The 21,004-nt window shown below is 39.3% G+C and overlaps 1 protein-coding gene across 1 annotated transcript in view; it reads left to right on the top strand.

The window, feature by feature from the left end:
- The first annotated feature begins 987 nt into the window (after positions 1-987).
- The window catches only part of spred1 (sprouty related EVH1 domain containing 1), a 74,673-nt gene continuing 54,656 nt past the window's right edge, over positions 988-21,004 (top strand). Inside the window, exon 1 of the mRNA XM_029729864.1 lies at positions 988-1,823. Coding sequence (XP_029585724.1) covers positions 1,792-1,823 — 32 coding nt within the window. The 5' untranslated portion in view covers positions 988-1,791. The remainder of the gene's footprint in view (positions 1,824-21,004) is intronic.

Here is a 21,004-nt window from a genome sequence, read left to right as displayed (position 1 = left end):
GCTGTCTTTATCTCACAAAATACATGAATGAAATCCAACAAGGAGAGCTCAGAGATATTTCCCAATTTCCAATGGTTGTCTGCGGAATGCCAATGTAATAGCACATTATGCTACATTCACACTATCTTTTGGAGAAACACGTAGCTAGAACAATACAATAACTATAATAAAGTTAAAGATCTGTAAACATGCTGAGTGGAGTAGGTTTTTTCAAAGGCCTGCACTTGCTGGTTAATGGAATTTCATTCAAGAATCTATTATTTTCTAAAGCTATTGCTGTGAAGGGCTTAAATACCTGGCTAACATTATTACCTGTCTCCAAGTATATTTTAGATAAAAAAATAATATTATTGTGTATTATTATCACCTTTTACATCCAAGAAAAAAGGTAACAGTTTTGAGAAAATTATATTCTGGTCCCAGTAAATATACTCATGATAATTTTCCTGGCCTGGCCATGAGGTCGCTGCAGATACAATGTTATTTGGGATTTCAACATAATACAATAATTGTATACAATTCAAAGTCAAACAAATTACACGAATCACCATTCACATATCGGGCCTCAGACCTAAACTTGAGATCAAGCCTACAGCCAATAAATGAGAAGCAGATTGAAGAATACAACTATAGCCTTCCTTCTCTGCTATTTGAAATCATGAAGGGAATCTGATGTAATTCCACGTGCTGCACCATGTATGCTCATACTGTATGTCTAAACTATCTCCTCCATTTTATAGCACTAGTCATCCAGTATGAAAGTGGTTGTTTTATGTGATATTAAATGCGCGAAATGCAACCCAAATGAACAGAATCTACACTTGATATTGGCGGTGCTATCACACAGTCACACACACAATCCTTCCTACATATTATTTTCTATTTTGCGTGCTATCACACAGACGCTTCCCTTTTCTGTGTATCAATGCGTGATTGAAAGGAAACTTCGTTCGGGAAGTGCAGGGACTACTTTAGGTCAACTTTGGATATAAATCATCAATGTATATGCCAAATGACACAGGCATATTTGAACATGAAAACGAGTGAAACATGGTTCGAGTAGATGTAAGCAATTGGATTGATAGTTGAGATTCCTTTGACATATATGTTTTTTGCGGCCACGCGGAAGGATTTCATTCTCGAGCTGGGTCGACGCTTCCGCCCAGTTTTCCGATGTTCATTGCCCGAGTTGAAAATGGAATTCGATTAAAGCAGATGTCCAACAACTTCTTCGAGAAATTTTTACTCGCCGTTTTTGCCTAATGTACTTCAATTTCATCATTGAAATTAGTTTGTAGACCTGTCTTTTCCCCCCCAGTTGTGGAGGTTATAATTCAACGTACACCGACACATTGACGGATCAACGCTGCAGCGCTTTTCAAGTGTTGTCCTGGACCCGAAGTTGGCGAGGGAACGCTCGATAGCTAAACACGAATAACGTGCCAAATGTCGGGTTTATTTTGGAAACATTTTAGCATCTGAACGCATTGGATTTCGTGTTGGCGAAGAGGATGACGAAGCTGTGTATTTTATTCTGGTTGGATTTTACTTCCAGGGAAGATAAAATGAATCATCGGTTGTCATTCCTCCTGACAATTTAGTTACAGCTAGCTAGGCTACTTGGTTTTCCGAAATAAAGCTCACTTATGCATGCACCACTGTAAGACCATTTACTTTTATCCAATATCTGGGTGTTTTATGCAAAAGAAAATGGTGATATTTGCGGTTTATTTCCCCGCCGTCACTGCGTCCTCGATGCTATTGCCAGGATTTGGATCCCCTTGAGAAAAGATGAGCGAAGATTCGACAAATCCAAACAACGAGTGAGTACATTTTACCCCACATTCTAGAATGCAACGATGTCCTTCATGTGTCTAATCTTCATTGCAATGATTTGCAGGATTTTAATGACTACTCTGTTCCACTAGGATCATTGCTTCTACACATTGGTTCTACACACTTTCATATTTAAATTAGATTACTATTGAAGTAATACAAAATACATAAACGTCTATTTAGTTTGTTGTGATAATATAAAATAAACCAATGTGTTTTGGGACTGGATTTAATAGAAATAGAGGCCAATATATTATATTATGGCAACGAGAGATGCTAAATGTAATTTTGACAACTGTACAGAAAATGGTATACAGTCCACTATATAACAATAGCCTCATAATTAATGCAATATATGGTAGTTGTTTCATCGATATTGTCTTTGAAGAATACCTTTATGATTTGACTGCAATTGGATAATATCTGTTGCTATTTCAGATTGTAATAAATTACACGATGTAGTCACACATAGTCACTGTGGCGAGATGATTTGTTTGTACGTAGGATTTAAGACCCTGTGCTTATCAGCTTTAAAATGATCTTGTCATAAGATTCAATATTATATACGATAGTGTTTTTTTGGCATTTGATAACATGTTAACGTTAGCTCCTCTACATGAACTAAGAGAGTATCATAAAATAGTAATGTGGTTTAAAAAAAATATTCCCTCAATATTATAATTATTCAATGTTAATGTGGCTGTAAACTGGTTGCTGCAATGTCAGAATCCAAAAGCAGAAGACGCCATATTTTTTTCTCAATCACACTCATTTGCATATTACAATCTCATTCATATATATATTTTTTTTAATGGACGTAATGCGTTCCAAATGCACTGGCCTGAACCCGGAAAGCAGTATTTATGTGATTGTGAACTTGAAATAAGGTAATTTGTGTACATAAAAATAATTTATCGCTGTAAATCCGTATTGTTTTAATGGACTGATCGCTTGCGTGCGCTTGTTGACAGTCAGTGAGAAATATCTGGTCGGGAGGTGGTGCGGTCATGTGACCACTTCCATTCATAAAGTACCTGGGTGCCCATTCACAGTACGATGTGCAGTACAGTGTCTTGCAACGCACTGGCGATTACACAAACATTTTATCTGCATTTGGGATCAGCTTAATCCAGATGTAGACATGACAGTCAGTAATTTAAAAACAAATAGATAATGCAAGAATGCTTCGCTCTTATTGCAGTCTTCCAATGCTCTCAAAAGCATGGCGTCCATATTTCTTATTCTAGACGGTTGAAATGCGTTCATACGCTGACATTTCCACAGTTTTGTGCCCCAAGACTCCATGTTCTCCATTCAATCCATCTGCTTCGCACACATCGGGTTGATTGATATATTGCAGGGAGGCTTTGTCCTTGAACTTGGCATATGTTGTTTCATATTCAATATATTACATAAGCAAAGACCATGATGTATGTGGTTCAGTGTGTGTTCTTCCTAGTGACATCATCAGCACAGCGCATAAGATGGCCAACATATGATCCAATGTATTTGGTAATTATTCATTGAACGTAAAGGAAGATGGTGGGAACGGAACAGTAAGCCCCGCCTGATCCCTTTTTATATTCATGCTGGCTGGAATTAGCCATCAGTCGAGCCCAACAATGGACTAAAGGGAAGGGGGATACCTAGTCAGTTGTACAACTGAATGCATTCAACTGAAATGTATCTTCCGCATTTAACCCAACCCCTCTGAATCAGAGAGGTGTGGCAGGCTGCCTTAATCATCATCCACGTCTTCGGCGCCCGGTGAACAGTGGGTTAACTGCCTCGCTCAGGGGCAGAACGACAGATTTTTTTTTACCTTGTCAGCTCAGGGATTCGATCCAGCAACCTTTCGGTTACTGGCCCAACGCTCCTACCCGCCAGGAGCCTAATGTTGTTCCTTATAGTCCATGTTCTGTGTAGAGGCGAACTGGCTCTGGCAGCTAAAACAGCCAAATACTCCATCAAACCGTGTATTGATTTTCAATTGCGGTACTACTTTCATATATTAAAAATAAAAACACAAATGCTTAATCTACACTTACTGTAAACTGTTTTAATTGCTTTTAACACAGTTGCAGCCGACCAGTATTTTTCAGTGGCAACACGTTTGTGGCGCCCGTCTTTTGTTTACGCACAGGTGTTCAGAGACACAGATGGCTAGTTAGCACAGGAACACCTCTGTCTAACGTCTGTTTTCCGCATGGGAACCCTAACCCTATATATTGTTTCCCATTGATGTGATCTGTTATGGATATGATCACTGTATTCACACATCTTCCCACAAACTGACAGTCCAATTTTGATATTTGTCCGCATTTTCATATTTTACAGTTTGTTTTCTATTAGTGGTGTTTTGTTTGAATTGAGAGGATGGGGAGAATTTTGGATGCAATCGCACCGTGAAAAGGAATTGCGCAACACGACCCTGTGTTTTTGTATCGGGATGGGTGGGTGGATTTTAGGTTATAAGCATGCATACCTTACTGTTCCTCCTCACAGTAGCATTATAGTAAACCATGTCAATGAGTCGGACAGGGATCGTCAACTGCATTCAGCCTCGGGACGATATATTTTCTTTAAAGGATGGTCAGGGGGCTAGAACATCATTTTCAAATAATTTGTGTACTGCAAATTGACAGCAAGAAGCCCAAACAGATATAACATTTGACTGAAACATAATAATTTCAAACATTGTTTACATTTGTATGCGATCACATATCTCAATTACATGTGGGACTACTTTGAAATAATAGATTTACAAAATGTAAATCACTTGGAGCTGATTTGCTGTTTTTTTTTGTCTTATGTCCAACAACAAAATATATATACATTTTTTTGCTGTGAAAAATTAGGGGGCCAAATAAAATCACCCGTAGGCCATTTTTGGCCCTAGAGCGGCCAGTTGGGGAACTGTGGAGTAGGACATTAAACCACAGATGTATTGTTGTATATGTATAAAAACAATGGGCTGCTCAATAGGTTACATTGTCGTTTTGTTGGAAGTTTCTGGACCCTTCTCTGTTAGCATCATGGGTCAAGTGTGATGAATATGCTTTTATTTCGCGTAGCAAATGTATAAAGTTCCACAGCTTTTTCCTTCATCAAAATTGCACAAAGCTGTCTGATGAAAAACATGTGGTTGAATAGGAATATGTGCGCTACTCACTGACACCTGCAAAGACTCACTCGTACAGGTTATTAATCCCTAAAGTCTAAACCGTTGGGGTTTAAGATGGTCATACCATGGATCATTTTAGTTATTTGATTTAGATTTTCAGGACCCTTGTAGGTATAAAAAGTATATTTAACAAAATGTGGGGATAAAATATTGAGTTTGGGCTTTACTACTGTAGCCCATAGAAACTCATTGAATAACTCATTCAGAAATGGCAGAACAGACCGTCAAGAAATGTATCTTAAGTAATAAGGTTTTAAAGTGTCTGTCGTATATCTAGAAGATATAAGAACACTCGGGAAATATATATACTGAACAAAATATAAATGCAACAATTTCAAAGATGTTGCTGAGTTACAGTTCATAAAAGGAAATAAATCAATTTAAATAAATTCATTAGGCCCTAATCTATGGATTTCACATGACTGTCCACCCACTGGGGATCTAGGCCTATCTAATCAGAATGAGTTTTTCCCCCACAAAAGGACTTTATTAGAGAGAAATACTCCTCAGCACCAACCCTCCCCCCTCAGACGATCCCACAGGTGAAGAAGCTTGACGTGGGGGTCCTTGACTGGCGTGGTCTGTGGTTGTGAGGCCAGTTGGACATACTGTCAAATTCTCTAAAACGACGTTGGAAGTTTATGGTAGACAAATTTAATTCCACTCTGGTGGACATTCCTGCAGTCATCATGACAATTGCACGCACCCTCAACTTGTGGCCTTTTATTGATCCCAGCACAAGGTGCGCCTGTGTAATGATCATGCTGTTTAATCAGCTTCTTGATATGTCACATCTGTCAGGTGGATGGATTATCTTGACAAAGGAGAAATGCTTACCATCAGGGAGGTAAACAAATTTGTGAGGAAAAATAAGCTTTTTTTTTCATACAGAACATTTCAGCTCATGAAACATGGGACCAGCACTTTACATGTTACGTTTATATTTTTGTTCAGTGTATATATGTTTTAGACACATTTAACCCCCTTTTTGTGGGTACAAAACTACTTCCATACTTACATTTTTTTTTAAATGGTACTGGGCTACCTTCAGTCCCGTGGGGGTCGTAGAGCAACATGGAAAAGGCCACTGTGTTCGCGGGAGTCTCATCTTTTACACCAAACCGTTCAGAGGCTTTTTGTGAGAAGACTGATTTTTGGGATGTCTCCTTGGTCTGACAAACAGCGCTATAACTGGGGTGTGTCAATCGACTCTTAAGGATTAATAGCTTTTTTTTTCTGAGCATGTGAAATACATACCACCGTGTTAAATATCCGGTCTGCATGTTATGCTGAAAAGAGGAAGGACTAGTTATAACGTGTGGTTGAAGAAGGTAGCCTAGTTATCCAAAAACGCAAAATTTAATCAAACAAAGAGAAGGACATGAATCAGGGTGTGTCTAGCTGTCTTGGACTTGATTATATTTCTTTGATTTTATTAGGATCCCATTAGCCGATGCAATGGCGACAGCTAGTCTTACTGGAGTCCAAGACATTACAGACAAGACTTTACAATTTACGTACATTTAAAAACCTTAACATGTAGTGTGTGTTTGCTTTTATCAGTTGCACAGACTTGTACATACACACAAAAAGTAGGTCGCATGTATGCCGTTGTCTCCTATAGAACTAGACACAACAACATTCATTCATATCCTTATGAGGGAGCATCTAGGTCTGTGTACTATTGTGCTGAACATTCATTCACTAAGTTATTTTCCTTTTTTTAACAACTAACTCAATAAATAGGCTTATAGGCTATACACCTACAAACTGTAAATTTACTGTTTAGTTAGCCAAAATATTTTACTAAGTTTAGCCATTTGATGCTATTTGTTTTATGTCTGGTATTGGTAAAGTCATTGAATGATTTGAGTTAGTCTAATATATTGATTGTTTAGTGTAGTTGTTTGCCAGTCAAGTGATTCCTCAGTCTTCTTTCTATCAGGTGATTTATTTGACAGCTCAGCGTTTGTCTGTCAATGTGTGTTGTTGTGATCTTATCACCTGGGGGTCTGTTCTGCCCCTCACTCTATTCCACTTTCAGGCTTTCCAAAACACATTCGACCCAAACAGCCACTGATTTGAATGTGAGCATCCTGCCTTGACAACAGCGCATAGCTACTTCAACTGTTTGGCAAGTAGTTTCTGGTTGTGTTAATTGCTCTGTGAAATAATGCTTATCTTTTTAGGCTAGTATTTAAGCAATATGTATTGCGATTCGATACTGCAATTTTAATGCTATTTGATGTTGCAAACACATTTCTCACTAGAGAGCATGAGAACGAGTTTAGATCAGTCAGGGAAATAAAAGTCCTGAAAATGTTTTCTCACTATTTAAAAAGAGCATAAAGAATTAAGCTATAGGATGAAGTTTTGGCGCAGGTACAGCCGACTAATGCTACCTACAGTAGCAAAAACAATATAATATCGTCCCAAAATAATATTGCGATATGTAACTACATTTTTGGGATAGCCTACATAACACCACCTTTAGTTCTATAGCCATGGTGTAGCAAGGCCTAATACCCATTGGTGTGTAGTGGTCAGGCTCAGTAGAGATTCTCAGTTGTTTGTAGTTTTGCTTCTGTAATCTTTTTGGGAAGTAGTCTTTAGAATGCTTCTAGCCACTGCCCTGTATTGACTGAATTGGAACTTATCTGTGCAAACAATGTCGAAAGGAAGTTTTGGTCTTACGTAACGACTTCACTTTGGATTCAGTCAGAGCGAATTGTTCTTTTGTAACATTGTCAGCTGGCTGACCTAGTAGATTGTCAAACGATCACTGATACTACCTAGGGCTGCACAATATCAGCAAAAAAATCTAATTGTGATTTTTGTACTATATATTGCGTTTTATTTTGCGATTTATAGATCAGAACACTTGGGTAAACTGATGGAATCATAAATAAAATGATCATTCTAATTTTATGGTTAGAATACAGTGGACACTTGGAATGTAGTTTTGTTTGGCGTGACAACGAATGGAATAGTAAGGGAGGAGATGTTTGTGACAGTATGAAGCAAAGTGTTGGTCAGTGTTTCCCATGGGACGCTAATTAGGTTTAAAGAAATTATTTAAATATATTTTAAATAGTACATTCATATTTTCCTCTCTGATTAAGAACAAGCTGTGGGACAAACAGTGCTGATATACTTCCACTGGTACCGGCCTGTATTAAAGCAAAGGTTTGCTAGCAATATTTGCCCTAGCTCAGTGGATTTAGATAGCTAGCAATTAGCTTTAGGGGCTAACAAGCTAACACTTTTTAGGCACATTTAGAGCTTAAGAGTGACTAACTAGCATTTTGCAGAGAGCAAGTTACACAAACAAATCGTATAATATAGAAAACGTGGATTTGTATTAACATGCAAAGTGGAAAGCTGTGTCGTTCTGTTGACTGCGTGCTGTTTGGTCCATGCATGCGGTAATCCCACTCTTCAAAGGGGGAGACACTCTAGATCCAAACTTTTACAGACTTATATCCATCCTGCCCTGCCTTTCTAAAGTCTTCGAAAGCCAAGTGAACAAACAGATCATCGACCATCTCGAATCCCACCATACCTTCTCCGCTATGCAATCTGGTTTCCGAGCTGGTCATGGGTGCATCTCAGCCACGCTCAAGATCCTAAACGATATCATAAATACTATTGATAAAAAAACAGTACTGTGCAGCCATCTTCATCGACCTGGCCAAGGCTTTCGACTCTGTCAATCACCGTATTCTTATCGGCAGACTCAACAGCCTTGGTTTCTCTAATGACTGCCTCGCCTGGTTCACTAACTACTTCTCAGATAGATTTCAGTGTGTCGAATTGGTGGGCCTATTGGCCGGACCTCTGGCAGTCTCTATGGGGGTGCCACAGGGTTCAATTCTCGGTCCAACTCTTTTCTCTGTATATATCAATGACGCAGACGACACCATTCTGTATACATCTAGCCCTTTTTTGGACACTGTTCTAACAAATCTCCAAACGAGCTTCAACTCCATACAACACTCCTTCCATGGCTTCCAACTGCTCTTAAACGCTAGTAAAACTAAGTGCATGCTCTTCAACCGATCGCTGCACCCGCCCGCCAAGCATCACTACTTTGGACGGTTCTGACTTAGACTATGTGGACTAGAGGTCCACAACGCCGATACCGATTTATTGGAGGGCCAAAAAAAGACGATACCGGTTAATCGGCCGACTTTTTAATTTTTTTTATTTATTTATTTATTTGTAATAATGACAATTACAACAATACTGAATGAACACTTATTTTCACTTAATATAATACATCAATAAAATCAACTTAGCCTCAAATAAATAATGAAACATGTTCAATTTGGTTTAAATAATGCAAAAACAAAGTGTTGGAGAAGAAAGTAAAAGTGCAATGTAAGAAAGCTAACGTTTAAGTTCCTTGCTCAGAACATGGGAACATATGAAAGCTGGTGGTTTCTTTTAACGTGAGTCTTCAATATTCCCAGGTAAGAAGTTGTAGTTATTATAGGAATTATAGGACTATTTCTCTATATGATTTGTATTTCATATACCTTTGACTATTGGATGTTCTTATAGGCACTTTAGTATTGCCAGTGTAACAGTATAGCTTCCGTCCCTCTCCTCGCTCCTACCTGGGCTCAAACCAGGAACACATCGACAACAGCCACCCTCGAAGCAGCGTTACCCATGCAGAGCAAGGGGAACAACCACTCCCAAGTCTCAGAGTGAGTGACGTTTGAAATGCTATTAGCGCGCACCCGCTAACTAGCTAACCATTTCACATCGGTTACACCAGCCTAATCTTGGGAGTTGACAGGCTTGAAGTCATAAACAGCACAATGCATTGCGAAAGCTGCTGGCAAAACGCACGAAAGTGCTGTTTGAATGAATGCTTACGAGCTGCTGGTGCCTACCACTGCTCAGTCAGACTGCTCTATCAAATATCAAATCATAGACTTAATTATAATATAATAAACACACAGAAATACGAGCCTTAGGTCATTAATATGGTCGAATCCGGAAACTATCATCTCGAAAACAATGTTTTTTTCTTTCAGTGAAATACGGAACCAGTCCGTATTTTATCTAACGGGTGGCATCCCTAAGTCTAAATATTCCTGTTACATTGCACAACCTTCAATGGTATGTCATAATTACGTAAAATTCTGGCAAATTAGTTCGCAACGAGCCAGGCAATGAACGCAAGAGCAAGTGACACAATTTCATGTTAGCAGGCAATAGTAACAAAATATGCAAGTTTAAAAATATATACTTGTGTATTGATTTTAAAGAAAGGCATTGGTGTTTATGGTTAGGTACATTGGTGCAATGACAGTGATTTTTTTTTTTTCCCCCGCAAATGTGCTTGTTAAATCATCACCCGTTTGTCGAAGTAGGCTGTGATTCGATGAGAAATTAACAGGCACCGCACCGATTATATGCAACGCAGGACACGTTAGATAAACTAGTAATATCATCAACCATGTGTAGTTAACTCGTGATTATGTTAAGATTGATAGTTTTTTATAAGATAAGTTGTTAGCTAGCAGTAAATTTATCTTGGCTCCTTGCTGCCCTCGCGTAACAGGTAGTCAGCCTGCCATGCAGGCTCCTCGTGGAGTGCAATGTAAGGCAGGTGGTTAGAGCGTTGGACTAGTAACGTGTGGCTCAGTTGGTAGAGCATGGCACTTGCAAGGCCAGGGTTGTGGGTTCGATTCCCACGGGGGACCAGTATGGACAAATATGAAATTGTATGCACACACTACTGTAAGTCGCTCTGGATAAGAGCGTCTACTAAATGACAAAAAAAAGAATGCAAAACCGAATCCCCGAATCTCCCTGAACAAGGCAGTTAACCCCCGTTCCTAGGCCTTCATTGAAAATAAGAATGTGTTCTTAATCTGACTTGCCTAGTTAAATAAAGGTAAAATAAAAATGCAAAGAGAATGTTGAGCACTAGGAACTGTCTGCTTGAGTGGCGGGGCTTGGTGTCTGTGTAGGACTACGAAGCGGACAAAAAGAAGATGGACTGAGAGAGAACTCTGTCAACTCGAGCAATAAATTAATAGTAAAAATCAAACAAAAAACAGGCTTTACAGACGGCTAAGGGGCATTTGAAAATGTCATTGCCTCTTGCGATATGGATATTGCGCATGTCAATATCGCAATTTAGATAAAAAATTTGATTAACCGTGCAGCCGTAAAACTAGCTCACACTTACAGTTGAAGTCGGAAGTATACATACACTTAGGTTGGAGTCCATTAAAACTCGTTTTTCAACCACTCCACAAATGTCTTGTTAACTTCTTCAGGCTAGGGGGCAGTATTCGTAAGTTTGGATGAATGAGGTGCCTAAAGTAAACTGCCTGTTACTCAGACCCAGAAGTTAGGATACGCATATATGCATATGGTAGTATTGGATAGAAAACACTCTAAAGTTTCCAAAACTGTTAAAATAATGTCTGAGTATAACAGAACTGATATGGCAGGTGAAAACCCGAGTACAATCCATCTAGAATTGTATTTTCCCAACTCAACATTGATTACAATGGCTGGGAATGGGAATATAAAAGGAAGACCACCCAGATTGCAGTTCCTAGGGCTTCCACTAGATGTCAACAGTCTTTAGAAAGAGTTTCAGGCTTGTACCTGAGGATTGATTAGGAACGTTGTTTGATATGTTTGGAAGAAGTTTATTGGTAACTTACGGGATTCATTTGTATGCATTTTGAACGAGGGAAATCGGTGGATTACTGGGTCAAGCGCGCTATTGAAACTTACTTTTTTGGGATATAAAGAAGGACTTTATCGAACAAAAGTACCATTTGTAATGTAGCTGGGACCCTTGTGATTACAACCAGATGAAGATCGTCAAAGTTAAGTGATTTATTTTATCGCTATTTCTGACTTTCGTGATGCCTCTGCTTGGTTGGAAAATGTATGTAATGCTTTTGTTTGCGGGGCGCTGTCCTCAGATAATCGCATGGTGTGCTTTCGCCGTAAAGCCTTTTTGAAATTTGTCAAAGCGGCTGGATTAACAAGAAGTTAAGGTTTTAAATGATGTATGACACTTGTATTTTCATGAATGTTTAATATTACGATTTCTGTGAATTTAATTTGGCGCTCTGCAATTTCACCGTATGTTGTCGAGATGGGACGCTTGCGTCCCATGAGCCGTAAGAAGTTAACCTGTTGGGGCTAGGGGGCAGTATTTTCACGGCCGGATTAAAAACGTACCCAATTTAAACTGGTTACTACTCTTACCCAGAAACGAGAATATGCATATAATTAGTAGATTTGGATAGAAAACACTCTAAAGTTTCTAAAACTGCTTGAATGGTGTCTGTGAGTATAACAGAGCTCATATGGGAGGCCAAAACCTGAGAAGATTCCATGCAGGAAGTGCCCTGTCTGACAATTTGTTGTCCTTCTAGGGCATCTCTATCAAAAATACAGCATCTCCGCTATAACGTGACATTTTCTAAGGCTTCCATTGGCTCTCAGAAGGCACCAGAAAGTGGAATGAGAGCTCTTCAGTCTCTGGGTGAAAAACAGCAGGAGATTTTGTGAGTGGTCAGGCAGGGAACACTGACACTGGAGCGCGCATGCACGAGAGGACTCCATGTTTTTCTTTCTCTCTTTGAACGAATACAACGTCGCCTGGTTGGAATATTATCGCTATTTTACGAGAAAAATCGCATAAAAATTTATTTTAAACAGCGTTTGACATGCTTCGAAGTACGGTAATGGAATATTTTGAATTTTTTTGTCATGATGCGCCCGCGCATCACCCTTCGGATACTGACCTCAACGCACAAACAAAACGGAGCTATTTCAATATAACTATGGATTATTTCGAACCAAAACAACATTTGTTGTAGAAGTCCTGGGAGTGCATTCTGACGAAGAACAGCAAAGGTAATCCAATTTTTCTTATAGTAAATCTGAGTTTAGTGAGTCCCAAACTTGGTGGGTGTCAAAATAGCTAGCCGTGATGGCGGAGCTATGTACTCAGAATATTGCAAAATGTGCTTTCGCCGAAAAGCTATTTTAAAATCTGACACCGCGATTGCATAAAGGAGTTCTGTATCTATAATTCTTAAAATAATTGTTATGTATTTTGTGAACGTTAATCGTGAGTAATTTAGTAAATTCACCGGAGGTTTGCGGTGGGTATGCTAGTTCTGAACATCACATGCTAATGTAAAAAGCTGTTTTTTGATATAAATATGAACTTGGTTGAACAAAACATGCATGTGTTGTATAACATAATATCCTAGAAGTGTCACTGATGAAGATCATCAAAGGTTAGTGCTGCATTTAGCTGTGGTTTTGTTTTTTGTGACATGTATGCATGCTTTGAAAATGGCTGTGTGATTATTTTTGGCAGGGTACTCTCCTGACATAATCTAATGTTTTGCTTTCGCTGTAAAGCCTTTTTGAAATCGGACAGTATGGTTAGATTAACGAGAGTCTTGTCTTTTAAAATGGTGTAAAATAGTCATGTTTGAGAAATTGAAGTTATAGCATTTATGAGGTATTTGTATTTCGCGCCACATGATTCCACTTGCTGACGTCCCACCTTGCCCAGGGAGGTTAACAAACTATAGTTTTGTCAAGTAGATTAGGACATCTACTGTGTGCATGACACAAGTAATTTTCCCAACAATTGTTTACAGATTATTTCACTTATAATTCACAGTATCACAATTCCAGTGGGTCAGAAGTTTACATACACTAAGTTGACTGTGCCTTTAAACAGCTTGGGAAATTCCAGAAAATGTCAAGGCTATAGAAGCTTCTGATAGGCTAATTGACATCATTTGAGTCAATTGGAGGTGTACCTGTGGATGTATTTCAAGGCCTACCTTCAAACTCAGTGCCTTTTTGCTTGACATTATGGAAAAATCTAAAGAAATCAGCCAAGGCGAAGAAGAAGCCACTGCTCCAAAACCGCCATAAAAAAAGCCAGACTACGGTTTGCAACTGCACATGGGGACAAAGATCGTACTTTTTGGAGAAATATTCTCTGGTCTGATGAAACAAAAATAGAGCTGTTTGGCCATAATGACCATCATTATGTTTGGAGGTAAAAGGGGGAGGCTTGAAAGTAAAAGAACACCATCCCAACCGTGAAGCATGGGGGTGGCAGCATCATGTTGTGGGGGTGCTTTGCTGCAGGAGGGACTGGTGCACTTCACAAAATAGATGGCTTCATTAGGAAGGTAATTATTACTTGGCTATATTGAAGCAACATCTCAAGACATCAGTCAGGAAGTTACAGCTTGGTCGCAAATGGGTCTTCCAAGTGGAAAATTACCCCAAGCATACTTCCAAAGTTGTGGCAAAATGGCTTAAGGACAACAAAGTCAAGCTATTGGAGTGGCCATCACTAAGCCCTAACCTCAATCCTATAGAAAATGTGTGAGCAGAACTGAAAAAGTGCGTGCGAGCAAGGAGGCCTGCGAACCTGACTCAGTTACACCAGCTCTGTCAGGAGGAATGGGCCAAAATTCACCCAACTTATTGTGGGAAGCTTGTGGAAGGCTACCCAAAACGTTTGACCCAAGTTAAACAATTTAAAGGCAATGCTACCAAGTGCTAATTAAGTTTATGTACATGTCTGACCCCCTGGGAACGTGATGAAAGAAATTCATGCTGAAATAAATCATTCTCTCTACTATTATTCTGACATTTCACATTCTTAAAATAAAGTGGTGATCCTAGCTGACCGAAGACAGGGAATTTTTTACAAGGATTAAATGTCAGGAATTGTGAAAAACGGAATTTAAATGTATTTGGTTAAGGTGTATGTAAACTTCCGACTTCAACTGTATCTCAAGATCTCTTTTGTCAAATGTCAACATTTTGTCAGTCTTTCCTACCACAGTATCATCCTTCGTTCTTTACCAATTCTTAACATATGGTAATTAGTTATGGAGGATGAGCAGTTTCATAATCTGTGAAATTAACCCATGTACAGGCCATTTATGGTTTAGTTTGTTCTTTTAGAGGATGTTGAATTGTTTGCATGATTAATGACAATTAATCTAACTCTTATCTGGCAAATGGGATGGTTTGTTACTGACCGTGTGTTACTGTGTAACTGAGCAGGCCCTGTACAGTATAAATGTAGTCTGGTCTGGCTGTTCTCTTCCGATGGCCAGAGTTGTAATGCAGTATATTTTAAACCTGAGCCACTTCCCTCTTGTAATTCTCATTTCCTCTTAAAATTATTTTAGCAGCAGACCTAATTCTAAACTTGTAAATGTCTTCCAGTGTATTTGGAGGATTTTTATTTTCTTAAAGCACAGTAAAACAAGTTTTCTTTCAAATAAAATTGTGCAGTGAAATGTTTTAGCCTATTTAGTTGAAGGTCACAACATTGAAGACAAATTATAGGCAACACATGAAATGCCCATTTTGCCTTTTGAAAATGCTACTGATTAGGCTATGTTGTGTCGTAGACTAAAAAATCCTCATTTTTTTTGTTGTTAGGCCTAGATCAGGGCTATTCAACTAGCGGCCTACTGGCCAGATCTGGGCCGTTATTAATTTAGACTGGCCCTTTCATCAATTCTGAACATTAATAAAATATCAGCAAAAAATCCTGCAAAAATCTTACGTTCAGTTCCAAAATGACACTTTCCTGGAATTTGGCATTAGATGATTTGACATATCATTGTTAATATTGAGGCGCTTAGTTTTCAGATTTTTAAGAAGCTTTTAATAGTTAAAATGGTGAATGAGGGTTGAGCCTTTTTCCTTTTCAATTAGCACATTTTTTTGTTTGCTCCTCAACTTTTGTTGGTTGAGTGCCCTCCACTTCTTTCCTAATTACTTTTAGCAAATTTTAAGTGCTTTATTGGTGTGTGTGTGTGTGTGTGTGTGTGTGTGTGTGTGTGCATTGCTTTTTTTTTATACAGTTATTCCAAAGAATAATCGCATGTGGAAAATGTCCCGTAAGAATATAGTTGAATATCCCTGGCCTACATTATGTATTTTTTCAAGGAGCCCGTCTCTCTCTAATATGCCCTGGCCATATCTCAGTGCTTCTAAGAATTGCTTTGAGCAGTATAATGTCTGAATTGTACATATTGTTTTCAGTTGTACTGCTGCATGCAGGAGCATGAAGGCTAAGCCTTGTTGGATGGTGCTGCAGCTGGGTTACGACGGTTCTTTCCTGCGAGGCCACAGACCTAAATCCCTGTCTTTGAGTTACCAAACTCTTTGAAACAGGAAGGGGTTGGGGCCTGTGTATGGGTTTGTGTAGGCCTGTGTTTGTGTGTGTGTTCAACTATGTATGTAAGTGTGTTTGTGTCTATAAAAGATAAGTAGGTATAGGCTAGATGAGGGCATTTAAGCAAACACAACTTCATCTTATAAAAGGAATCTTTTATGAACCAAACTCTTAACAGGGTATGTAGCCTATTAAAGGAAACGTTGACCCAAAATTCAGAAACTCCCAAGTGATTCCATACATTGAAACTAGTTCAGTGGAGTTTGCCCTCTCACCCTCTCTCTCTGTAGTGCTGTACTGAAACAGCTGCAAAAACTGGTCACGTGACTGGTGACGTTGCTGGACGCAGTCCTCGCTCTGCTCCGTTGCCAGTGAATCCATAATTCAGAAATCTGCGAAATGTGGACATTGGTTTTTATTGAAAGCATATGGCCGAATTAGCTATTTTGATCAAAGTAGGATCAGTTTTGAGTCAGGAAATGTGTACTCTTCCACCTAAAACATTTGCGATTACAGCAGCGAAGATGGTTAACAACTGCGCATGTGCGCTCTTGGGGTAATCCCTGCTACATAGAAACTGCACATTATGCCATTATTCATAGATGCTAGTTTTCTTCAGAGAAGTGAAGACAACTTTACACATTATTTTACAGTAAACAACAACCTACAACTATGTCTGACGACAAATTCAAGAGTCATGAAGAAAACAATGGGAGGGGAGCCCATTGTGTCATCAAACATATTTATTTGAGCCGGAGTATTCAAACAAAGAATTGAGGAAAATTAAGCTTTGGATCACCGACCGCAGCAGTAGCTAATAAACGCCTTCACGGGTCCAAAATGGACCTGGGGCTTTTCAACCTGTACCCGATATGCATAAATACATTTTCTTTTAATATAGAGACCCGTTCTGAACAGATCCGAGGACAACTAGACCCAATCCGAGTATTATCTACTACTTTATTAACCGTAGCTGATAAAGGGAGAGGTAGAGAGAAGTCCCGGATAACGTCTGAGGTATTCTGGTACAGGTAGATCCGTGCAGACCTCTAGTAGCTGGATAACAGCCCCAACCCATCGTCAGGATCAACACAGACTGGTGGTGCAGTTGTGGCAATTGCACTCCAATGCCATGAATGAGGGATGTTTTTGCTGCAGATCATTTGAGTACGTGACTACAGTTCTTACAGAAATGGAAGAACGTAATGATGAGCAGTTTTACAGAAATCCGTAAAACTTAAACTAATTGGAGATGCACCCCTCTTCTAGCTGGGCCAAATGGACACTTATCTAACGAGTAAGTTGCTAAACTTTACTTTATTTAATGATCGCTTATCATAAACCTCTATGAACGGGCCATTTTAGTTGGTTTATGCTTTCACATTAGCCCAAAACACTATATAGCCTATGTTTATATATCACAATGTTTTGGGGATATTCTATTCTGCAATGTTAGGTGACAAAATGTCTATTGTCGCTCAACTATGGCTGTGGTGGTCATGAAATGTTGTCAGCCGGTTAGTGTCATGCAAAAGACGGTCTCACGGTAATTGACCGTTAGTTAATATAAACACATTTAGTACAATATCTCTAGGCCTCCGCATACAAGCTGCTGATGCGTACCTTTACAACATCTACATTTTAAAGGTCTAATAAATCAATTAAATATACACCATCTGAATAAATCCATTATTTAGTCAGGTCTAAAGAAACATAATATGAAGAAAATGTATTTCTGAAGAATAGAATGAGTTGTGCTACTGTATGTTATCTTACTATGCTCCATGCCATAGGCTGTAGGCTAGTTCATTTAGCGGACAATATGGTTATAAATCCTGTGCCCTTGCATTATATGATTTTATAGTAAGAATAATAAAATTGAACTTAGCTGAATAAAATAGAAAACATATTTTTCCCATTCCTGAGTTAGTGTGCATATGAAGTGGCTATGTTGAGCGTAAAAGTGATCATTTCAAACAGGTCCTATAAGCTATATTTTGAGTTATTTGGCAACTTTAGTTGTGAATGATACGAACCGTAGAATGTCTTAGAAATCAAAACGTATATGGGCTGCATGATGCGACTATAAGCTATTGATTTGAGAAAGTAGAAAAAAAAGCTTGTGCTCTGGTAGTTGCCTCAGGCTGCACAGCTGTTCTCTCAAGTGATCATATTTTCACCCATCAGACTATTCTCAATTTAATCTCGTCTTTACTAATATGTCAAATTAGTTTCCATTTAGAATGGCACATTATCAAATTGGCAGGGGAAAAAAGACATGTCATCTGTATGCACTCCAATAGTGAATTGAATCTGCGCGCTTTCCCGCCAGTCCATTTTTCAATGATGCCAGTAGGCTACTTTGGTTTTATAGCAGAGTATGCACTTAATATAAGCAGCTGAAAAATAAATATCAGAATACTTATTTTACTCGACCCATCAACTACTGTTTGAGGAGCATTCTCTCGCTGAGCGACAGGTGATATTATGCCCAAGCTATGTATGCCATGGGCTCTCCAACCCTGTTCCTGCAGCTGCCTAGTGCTTAATTTGCGAAACCAAGTGAAATCTGTTAGGGAACATTGATAGTTAAAGGTTTTTGCAACGAAACATATTTCACTCAACTGTTGACAGCCCCTCTGCCAGCTCCAGAAAGGAATAAAGGATGTGTCACCCAATTTAATTATGAAAATATAAAACCTTCCCTATTACTAGGCTATTCAAAATCTTCCTGCACAACCAACTTCATCGCCTAGGGCTGTACATTTTCTCCCAGACTCCTGGATAGACATTTTGGAGCATAGCATAAGGTAACCAGTCCATACTCAAAATGCGATTACTTGAATTTGTTTAATTTGGAGTATAGGCTAGCTATGTTCATCAAGGCAAAAGGTGGCTACTTTTAAGAATCTCAAATATAAAATATATTTTGATTTAACACTTTTTTGGGTTACTACATGATTCCATATGTGTTATTTCATAGTTTTGATGTCTTCACTATTATTCTACAATGTAGAAATTAGGTAAAACCTTGAATGAGTAGGTGTGTCCAAACGTTTGACTGGTACTGCATACTGTTGGTCATGGAAGTTTGTGTATGAACCCTGTTTATTGAGAAACTGTGAAATCTAAAAGGTAACTAAATTACTATTGCCCTGTAGCACTCACTTCTGTCACCATGAAGTGCTTTGAGAGGCTAGTTAAGGATCATATCACCTCTACCTTACCCGACACCCTAGACCCACTTTAATTTGCTTACCACCCCAATAGATCCACAGACGATGCAATTGCCATCACACTGCCCTATCACATCTGGACAAGTGGAATACCTATGTCAGAATGCTGGTCATTGACCACAGCTCAGCCTTCAACACCATAGTACCCTCCATGCTCATCATTAAGCTCGGGGCCCTGAGTCTGAACCCCGCCCTGTGCAACTTGGTCCTGGACTTCCTGATGTGCCGCCCCAGGTGGTGAAGGTAGGAAACAACAGCTCCACTGCACTGATCCTCAACACAGGGGCCCCACAAGGGTGCGTGCTATACCCCCTCCAGTACTCCCCGTTCATCCATGACTCCAACTCAATCATCAAGTTTGCAGACGACAACAGTTGTAGGCCTGATTACTAGCAATGGCAAGACAACCTACAGGGAAGAGGTGAGGGCCCTGGCGGAGTGGTACCAGGAAAATAATGTCTCTCAATGTAAACAAAACGAAGGAGCTGATCGTGGACTTCAGGAGACAGCAGAGGGAGCATGCCCCCATCCACATTGACGTGGCCGCAGTGGATAAGGTGAAAAGCTTTAAGTTCCTCGGCATACATATCACTGACAATCTGAAATGGTCCACCCACACAGACAGTGTGGTGAAGATCGCGCAGCAGCGCCTCTTCAACATCAGGAGGCTGAAAAAATGTGGCTTTGCCCCCGGAGACCCTCACAAACTTTTACAGATGCGCTATTGAGAGCATCCTGGTATGGCAACTGCACCGACCGCAACCGCAGGGCTCTCCAGAGGGTGGTGCGGTCTGCACAAAGCATCACTGACGTCACTGCCTGCCCTCCAGGACACTTACAGCACCCGATGTCACAGGAAGGCCAAAAGGATAATCAAGGACATCAACCACCCGAGCCACGGCCTGTTCACCCCGCTATCATCCAGAAGGCGAGGTCAGTACAGGTGCATCAAAGCTGGGACTGAGAGACAGAAGCAGTTTTTCAATCTCAAGGCCATCAGACTGTTATATAGCCATCACTAGCCTGCCTCCACCCAGTACCCTGCCATGAACTTAGTCACCGTCACTAGCCGGCTACCACTCGGTTACTTAACCCCGCACTTTTGAGGTTGCTGCCCTATGTACATAGACATGGAATCACTGGTCACTTTAATAATATTACATACTGTTTTACTCATTCATATGTACAGTGCATTCGGAAAGTATTCAGACCCCATGACTCTTTCCACATTTTGTTACTTAACAGCCTTATTCTAAAATGTATTAAATCGTTTTTTTCCCCCCTCATCAATCTACACACAATAACCCATAATGACAAAGCAAAAAAGGGTTTTAGAAGTGTGTGTTATATATATATATATATATATATATATATATATATATATATATATATATATATATATATATATATATATATATATATATATATATATATATATATATATATATATATATGAGGAAATATCACATTTACATAAGTATTCAGACCCTTTACTCAGTACTTTGTTGAAGCACCTTTAGC

Source organism: Salmo trutta, chromosome 33, assembly GCF_901001165.1.
Source record: "Salmo trutta chromosome 33, fSalTru1.1, whole genome shotgun sequence".
Classification (NCBI taxonomy): domain Eukaryota; kingdom Metazoa; phylum Chordata; class Actinopteri; order Salmoniformes; family Salmonidae; genus Salmo; species Salmo trutta.
This window is presented reverse-complemented; position numbering and strand designations above follow the sequence as displayed.